This window comes from Hemibagrus wyckioides, linkage group LG20 (assembly GCF_019097595.1).
Source record: "Hemibagrus wyckioides isolate EC202008001 linkage group LG20, SWU_Hwy_1.0, whole genome shotgun sequence".
In the NCBI taxonomy this organism is placed as follows: domain Eukaryota; kingdom Metazoa; phylum Chordata; class Actinopteri; order Siluriformes; family Bagridae; genus Hemibagrus; species Hemibagrus wyckioides.
Genome location: NC_080729.1, coordinates 18,987,896 through 18,996,433, shown reverse-complemented (window position 1 = coordinate 18,996,433; position 8,538 = coordinate 18,987,896). Strand labels below are relative to the sequence as shown.

General features: G+C 39.0%; 1 protein-coding gene across 4 annotated transcripts in view; it reads right to left on the bottom strand.

The window, feature by feature from the left end:
* The window catches only part of pex5lb (peroxisomal biogenesis factor 5-like b), a 45,253-nt gene that overhangs the window by 18,227 nt on the left and 18,488 nt on the right, over window positions 1–8,538 (bottom strand). For 3 of the 4 annotated variants that reach the window (XM_058372769.1, XM_058372771.1, XM_058372767.1), the window contains 5 exons: window positions 6,720–6,831; window positions 5,027–5,230; window positions 2,770–2,899; window positions 1,403–1,490; window positions 708–794 (listed from right to left, as the gene is read on the bottom strand). In XM_058372769.1, the coding sequence (XP_058228752.1) occupies window positions 708–794; window positions 1,403–1,490; window positions 2,770–2,899; window positions 5,027–5,230; window positions 6,720–6,831 (621 nt within the window). The remainder of the gene's footprint in view (window positions 1–707; window positions 795–1,402; window positions 1,491–2,769; window positions 2,900–5,026; window positions 5,231–6,719; window positions 6,832–8,538) is intronic. The other variant, XM_058372768.1, reaches the window with a different exon arrangement.

The following is an 8,538-nucleotide window of genomic DNA, read 5'->3' as shown; positions in this document are numbered from 1 at the left end:
CCATGAAAAAATTACCCAAAAACAAATGTCACCCCCTGACCCCCAGGCCACGGTAAAATGGTCCGGTTTCAAACCAGTCCATGGTACAAAAAATGTTGCTGACCGCTGGTCTAAGTAAGGTCAGATAAAAGTCCATGTTTTTCCAAAAACATGTTTTTCTGAAGTAAATACAGCATGTTACTACACACCGGTTCATCAGACACATACTGGATAGGTGACTATAGGTCTGTAAATACTGATTTTAGGCTGTAATGTGCATTGGAGAAAGTTTTGGCACCCCTCTGTCAAGGTAAAACAAGCACAACCACTACCGCTGTAGATGTTATCTGGAGTGTGGATGGAAGCCTGGAGCTGTGAGACATTCAAAGAGCTCAAGAGGATCATTCCTAGCTTTATGTATTTAATTATAAAACCATGGACAGTACTTCTACACGTATTAAATATATCCAGGTCTGACAGCACAGAAGAGAACATTTGCTCTTATTTGCATTACACATTGCACAAAATACCCATAATGCACTTGTAGGAAATGAGGAGATCTTCCATGGTCATGTTGTTGTCCAGCTGTAGTCTGTAAATGTGGGTGTGTAATGTTTCCATTCATTATCGAGTTTGTGAGAGAAATGTGGCTTGATGCCATGAAGAAAGTCTTGAAGTTTGTATATGTGTGTGTGTGTGTGTGTGTGTGTGTATGTCCTGCCTCTCACCTCCACAGCAGCTTTGGCTCGTACAAACTCCTCCTCCAGAGAGTGCTGCCTGCCGAACAGAGAGCTTCCCAGTCTCAGCTTGGGCCGCTGTGCACACAGATGGTCCCACACACACACACACACACACACACACACACCACAAGGTCAGTCAGCAGTCTTGACCTGTAATACTACCTGTGTCCTCAGGTACCTTTTTGATGCATCTGCGATATATAAAAGTTCGAGGACAAGTCAGGAGTTTGTAGCTCGAATATTCTTACGGGAAAAGCAAGGATATTTTATTTTTAAAAAAGTGCACGCTTTTGCTGACACAAAGATTTTTCTTCTTCTTCTTCTTTTTTTAGAATAGATAGCGATAGACAGCGAGAGAAAGAGAGAGGAATATTTCAACATACTGAAAGGTTTTTCATATTTAAATCCATTATCATGAAAGTTTCTAACCGCATGACTTTGTCCAGTTCACAAAGAATAAGAAGCATCCAGCAGGCGAGAGAAAACGGGTCAAGCGAGAGTCACTCGAGTGTGTCAGGAAGTCTTTCAATCGTTGAAGGAACCATAATGTACCAGAATGAGCGTGTGTTAATATAAACCTACGGCTGGAGCTAGTCCCAGGTTTAGAAACTGAATCAGAAGTATTGGAACAGATAACAGCCTTTATCTGAGGCTTTTCAGTGCTCTTACAGAGGATCCTGTACCTGTGGCGTAGGCCCGGGGTCAGACTCCATGCTCATGCTCAGCTCCAGAGTGTGTTTGTTCGAGAGGTTGCTTTTGAAGTCAGCAGACCTGCAACGAGAAAGAAAAAAGGAGGTGGTAGCTTAGTGGTTAAGGTTAAGGTGATGGCTTACTGATCAGAAGGTTGTGAGGTCAAGTACCATGTCCACCAAGCTGCCACTGCTGGGACCCTGAGCAAGGCTTGTAACCATGAAGGTGTTGGACTATTGATCAGAAGGTTCTGAGTTCAATTCCCAGGTCCACCAAGCTGCCACTGCTGGACCCCTGAATTCTCACTTGCTCAGAGATGTGGTAGCTTAGTGGATATGGTGTTGGGCTACTGATCTGAAGGCTGTGAGTTTGATTCCCAGGTCCACCAAGCTGTCACTGCTGGGCCCGTTAGCAAGGCCCTTTAGTGGTATAAATGAGATAAAGATGTCTGCCAAAATCACAGAAATGCTTGGTTGTATAAAATGCAAGTCACTCTGGATAAGGGCGTCTGCCAAAAACCAGAAAGAAATTAAATAAACGTTGAGTATTAAATAGCAGCACAGCTCTAAAAATTCTCCCTGGACACTGATAAGTGTTATTCTGTTCATGGTGTTGTTCAGGGGCGGACTTAACCAATAAGCATGGTAAGCAGCTGCTTAGGGCCCGGGGGAATTAGGGGGCCCCGACCAATGCCAAGAAGCCTATATAAATCATATAGTACTTATTACGTTTCTATCATATATTGTATGGTCTGTCTATAACCATTAAGATTTTAACGTTATTACGTTACATCTTTTCAAATGCGGACCCCCTATGATTCATGAATAGTTGAACGTTCCTATCGTACTGCGCATGCGCGAGATTCCCATACCCGGAATGGCTTAGGGCCATTAAGTCGGCCCCTGGTGTTGTTCTTTTGGCTCCTCCCAGTTCAGGGTCACCACAGCAGATCATTTGGTCTGCATGTTTAGAATTGGCACAGGTTTTTACACCGGGAACCCTTCCTGTTGCAACACTCCCATTTTATCCAAGCTTGGGACCGGCACTGAGAGTTCAGTGGCTGGGGTAGCACCCTGCCCAGGGAATCGAACCCAGGCCATGGCAATGAGAGCATGGGATCTTGCCGCTGGACCACAAGGAGTCTTAAGTGTTAGTCCGTTCATATTTTCTTAAATATCGTACATCTCTATTTCAAACTAACGGGGGAAAAAAGCTAAGTGGAAAGAAGGTCTGAACTACCAGAATCAAGATATTTTTGATTATTACAGATGTATTGATATTATAAAGCATTATAATAAAAATACTAATAATAATAATCAGGTAACATAGTTTTATTAGAAGTTCCACATCTGAGTCGTACCAGAGCAGCTCGCTGGAGGAGTGATGTGAGGTGCACCTCTTTCTCTCGTACCTCCACTTCCTCCCTCTGTCCCAGGCGCTGTCTGGGTGAAGGCTCACTTCGTCCCATCTGTCCCGGGGTGAGCTGCTCACTACACAGGGGGGTTATACGGAGAGAAAAAGTGTATACGGAGTGTTAAAGCCAGGGATTTGCCTTCTGCTTAATTTGGATTGTTAATTAATAGTAACAGCTTATACACAGACTTGCATGACTGATGACTTAAAAAACAAAATGTCAGAATTTGTTATGGTGGAGAGATCAAATGTTTATGGAAGGAGTCTCCAGTTCCAGTCAGAGTTTTCCAGCACAGGAAAGTCTGCAGAACAGAGCAGATGTGTGTTTCTTTGTCAGAGAGGCCTCTGAGGGCCGCAAACGATACCTCATGGTTGTTCTACTAGAACCGGATAAAAATTCTTCACCATGTGGATTATGTTCCCGGTTCCGAACACACCCTGAAGCAAAAGCAGAACATCAGGTATTTCAGGAGCAGTGTGAGCTCTGTACTGAAAATCTGAAAATTCCTGCTGCTGATGGTAAAAGGATGGTGTTAAAGAGCAGGATGTCTGTAAAGGTGTAAAACGAGAAGCATTACCGGAATAGTGGCTACGAGGATTCACAATGGATGTTTTTATTTTATTCTATCGCTCTTTTTTCACAAACTTCATATCAGCGCATCCTGCATGCAGTTAAAACCTCCCGGAAACTTTTTTTTTTTTCGGTCCTGATGCACACCATCAAAATATTGCCAGTTGACTCTTTTCTTCTCCGTGTTTCCCGAGCGTAAATACAAGCCGGAGCTATTCATGAGAAATAACACGGCACAATGCTTAGCTTGAGGCTGTCTGCTTGATAAGAGTTTGAGAATAGAGCTTAAGGCTTGTCTCCGCATAAAAAAAACGCTTAGCCACACACATTTTCAGCTCGGGTTAAGGAAGTGGAAAGGGTTTCCGAGCGCAGAGTTCAGAGTAGCGGAATAAAAAAGTGGCTCTGAGTTTACTGTATGGAAATAAATTAGTAGATTAACTGTTTATTAAACCAATGTGGAATTTATAGATAAACAGCTCAAACAGACATATTAATCTTGATACAGTATTTAAGACATAGCTATGAGGTTGAGCGTAAAATACATCACCTGTAAAATATTTTACCAGGAAAGGATAAAAACCAATTAGAGGAAAAGCATGGATTAAATTTAGCCTGTTTCAAAGAGTCAAAGAAGCGTAAAAGCCCACAGTAATAATATTCAATTCGGCAAATGTGGCACTCGATGCAGATTAGAGGAACTAAATGAATGACTGGACATTACATCACTGCTTCTGTGAGAGGAGTACGGCTTTAATAAACCCAACTACTCACACTGATGGACGCTGTGTGGAGAATGTTAAGGGAGGACGGTGTGAAATATTAAAAATGTCTCGACATCACACATGAGTGTTTTATTAAAGAGACAGAAAAGGTTTAAGAAACTCAAGAGTAAAGTGCGATAAACACCAGAGAGTCAGAGTGGGTGTGATTATTTCATTCCTATTATGTTAATGAGCATGTTTGATTGACAGATCTCTCTGCTACAAGTGTATGCAAATGTAGCCACGCCCACTTTCAAATAAAAAATAATCTGAAAACCGTGTTAAAATGAGACAGGATATTAATCTAATAATATCTGTATAATACTGTATATTAACAATATAAGTCAAGGTGGGTGTGATTATTTAATACTTATTATGTTAATAGGCATGTTTGATTGATAGATCTCTCTAGAATGCACTACATGTATATGCAAATATAGCCACGCCCACTTTTAAATAAAAATAATCTCATAACCATTTTGAAATCAGACAAGATATTAATCTAGTATATATTAACGATGTAAGTCAGAGCGGTCAAGGTGGGTGGGATTATTTAATTCCTATTATGTTAATGAGCATGTTTGATTGACAGATCTCTCTGCTACAAGTGTATGCAAATGTAGCCACGCCCACTTTGAATAAAAATAGATTGTTGTGTAGATTCATCATGTTTAATCCTATAAATAAATAAATGAGTAAAGAAATAAACAAACAAACCTATAAATATGCATAATAATGTTTTGTTGGGATTCTAGCCAGCAGATGGAGCAAAAAAAAAAATGACACACTGCCCCTTTAACTTTAAAACATTTAACAACCTTGAAACACACTAAAGTAATAAAGTAAAAGTAGACTTCAATAAAATATTCTACATTTACTTGAGTCCAGCGAGGCTCTCTCAGGGTTCAGGTGTCCAGGCGAGAGCTGCTCGGCCTCCACCTGGATCAGCTCCGTCTCATCCGTCTTCTTCCTGCGGAGGCTGTTCTTGAAAGAGCCGCGAGGGCTGCGACGGTCCCAGCTCCACCTCCTCTCACACGGCTCGCTCAGGTCCACCAGATCCAGTGCCGTGGAGATGACTGCGGGAAGGAAATGTCGTTCTAACACCAAACGTAATCAGTCAGCCTCCAGTTTAACAGCACGCGAGCTCCATATGTGATTCCTCACACGCTCCCGTCACCTTAACGGCTTTTTCGGAGCTGTCCGCCGTCTCCGACTGAGCTGCTGATGTGGATTTTGACACTGAATGATACTGTTATGTATAAAGATAGACAAAAGCACTTCACAGAGCTAAAAACAGATGCAGCTTCCATAGTTGTAGCTGAAACAATCGATTTCACAGGAGGCATGGTCTAAAGTCTGAATGCTAAACTGGTAGCCCATTAGCTTCCTTAAACAACTAGCAACATTCACTTTATACAGGGCTATAACCTGAAACTATCCATACTGACGTGTGTTATGTGCTCCAACTATATTCTTTTTCCCTTCTTTTTTTTAAATATATGTTTTTGTATATATATTTGCCTAGACTTTCTAAGAAATTTTACTGTCTCTATTTCCATCTAAATATGTCTATTTGCTCAATCACATGAAAGCAAAAACCTCTTAATTTTAAAAACTAAAAACACACCAATAAATCGTAAATAAATAAATAAATAAAGAGTTAAAACTAAAACGTACTGAAGACAAAACTTGTTTTCAAAGCAGAAAAAAATAAAATAATATGGGTATATATATATATATATATATATATATATATATATATATATATATATAATGAGATTAATTTCTCTTCATATAATAACTAAATAAATCATAAATAAATAAATAAAAAGTTTATTACTAAGGACTTATTGAAGACAAAACTTGCTTTCAAAGCAGCAAAAATTGAAATAATATTGGTATTTAAATATATATAATGAGATTAATTCCTCTGCATATTATAACTAACTAAATAAATAAATAATTAAATGAATAAATAAATAAAGAGTTTTTACTAAAAATTTATTAAAGACAAAGCAGCAAAAAAATATTGGTATTTATATAAATATAATGAGATTAATCTCTGTTCATATTATAACTAAAAAATAACAAATAATAATAAAAAATAAATAAATAAATAAATAAATAAAGAGTTTATTACTAAAGACTTATTAAAGACAAAACTAGTTTCAAAGAAGCAAAAAAAATATTGCTATATTTGTATAATATTTATATTATGATTATGATTATTATTATATTTATACTAAAAATTTTTTTACAAAATGCTGCACTTTGGAAAGTTTCTCGCCCTTAAAATGTCATTGTACCAGACAACCGAAAGGCAAGAGAAGTAATTCAACACTTTCTGTAACATGAACGGCCAAAAAAAAATCTTGCTGTGAGCAATGTTATCTGACACGTCAGTTATTTCAGAGGGTTTTGGCAAAAAAAAACCGTGTGACTAAGTGAATAGGATGAGTTGACAAAAAAGGGAAAGGAGAAACAGATGACGGATAGAAGGAAAGAGAGAGAGAGAGAGAGAGAGAGAGAGAGAGACAGAGAGAGAACAGATGAGCGTGGAGGAACCTGCTGTGTTAGAGGTGACCGGTCGTGTGGCTCCATCACTCTTGCTCTCGCTCTGGAAGTCGTCGATGGAGGGACTCAGCAACGGCCGGCTCTCTTGGTGCTCACTACCCAGCTGTAACACACACACACACACACGCTATGTTAAGCATCATATCCTCAATCACAGTCATCTCTGTTAATATTACTGCAAGACTTTTTTCTGGCAGACGGATAAGAGCCCAATGCCAGTTTCTAACATCGAAGCTTCCGTGGAGTTTCCTTTGGCTGTCTGACAAAATCAATAGTGTTAATGACGTTCTGAAATTTATGCAAACAGCAGCTGTGAAATCCGGATAAACAAGCTGTTATTTATACATACTGACCCAATATTAGCTCTGGCACGTGGAAATCTCTGTCAACACCATGGTTACTGATGAAACCGAATCTTATTAAACAGCAAACATTCACGACTGCCAAGCTTTTTAAAGCGTTGAAGATTGTTCACGCCGGATATGTGCTCAGAATCCAGCACTAAAACATGACAGACTTTTTACTGTGTTACTTCACAAAGCACTGGCATGTGAAATACTAAAAAAGGCCAAAGTGTAAATATAAGTTTAGATATACACTGTATTGCCAAAAGTATTGGGACACCCCTCCAGATCATTGAGTTCAGTTGTTTTTCAGGGTTTGGGCTCGGCCCCTTAGTTTCAGTGAAAAGAACTTTTAATGCTTCAGCTTCATACCAAGACATTTTGGACAATTTCATGCTTTGTGGGAACAGTTTGGGGATGACCCCTTCCTGTTCCAACATGACTGCACACCAGTGACCAAAGCAAGGTCCATAAAGACATGGATGAGTGAGTTTGGTGTGGAGGAACTTGACTAAGCCTGCACAGAGTCCTGACCTCAACCCCATAGAACACCTTTGGGATGAATTAGAGTGGAGACTGTGAGCTAGGCCTTCTCGTCATCACAACATCAGTGCCTGACCTCACAAATGTGCTTCTAGAGAAATGGTCAAAAATTCCCATAAACACACTCCTAAACCTTGTGGAAAGCCTTCGCAGAAGAGATGATGCTGTTAAAGCTGTAAAGGGCGGGACAACTCCATATTACATTAAAAATTACACTGTAAAGGCAAATGTCCCAAAACTTTTGGCAATATAGTATATATTAGTAAATATATATTACATGACTTTCTAAAAAAAAAAGAAGAAATAAATACATCACAATTTGAAATAAATACAGAAATAAATATATTAATAAATACACAATTAATCCAAAAGAAATACATATATATATATATATAAATTCAAGTGTTTATGAAACATCTGTATTGCAGTATATCTGCATCTATACTTCAAAAAAACAAAGAAGGGATTCAAGTTGATGTGTTTTCATCCAGTAACACACATTACGTGGCACACAAACACTAAAAAAAGGTTGGACAATATCGTGATGATGTAGTAAGTTATGTACTTTTGTTTAGTTTTTAGTCACATTTCATCCACGTCAAGTCGTGTCAGAAAGATCGTATTTACGAGATGAACGCACACGAGAGTGACCACGATGTCGTAATTACGAGTGGGATTTTCTATGAGCTCAGAGTTTCCGAGTTGGAGGGAAAACATGGTGGAATCAACGGATGGAGTGTCTGCAGTAGGACAATTGGTTGAATTTGAATGTTTAATCGTCTCAGAAGCTGATTTGAAGTTCAAAAACTTTCATCCTGCTTAAAAACCTTCATCTTATTCCAACTAAAGTGACCTAGAGGCACCTGATGACTTCCTGACTCGTAAATACAAACTTCCCAGGAGAACATCAACCCAGAGAAATA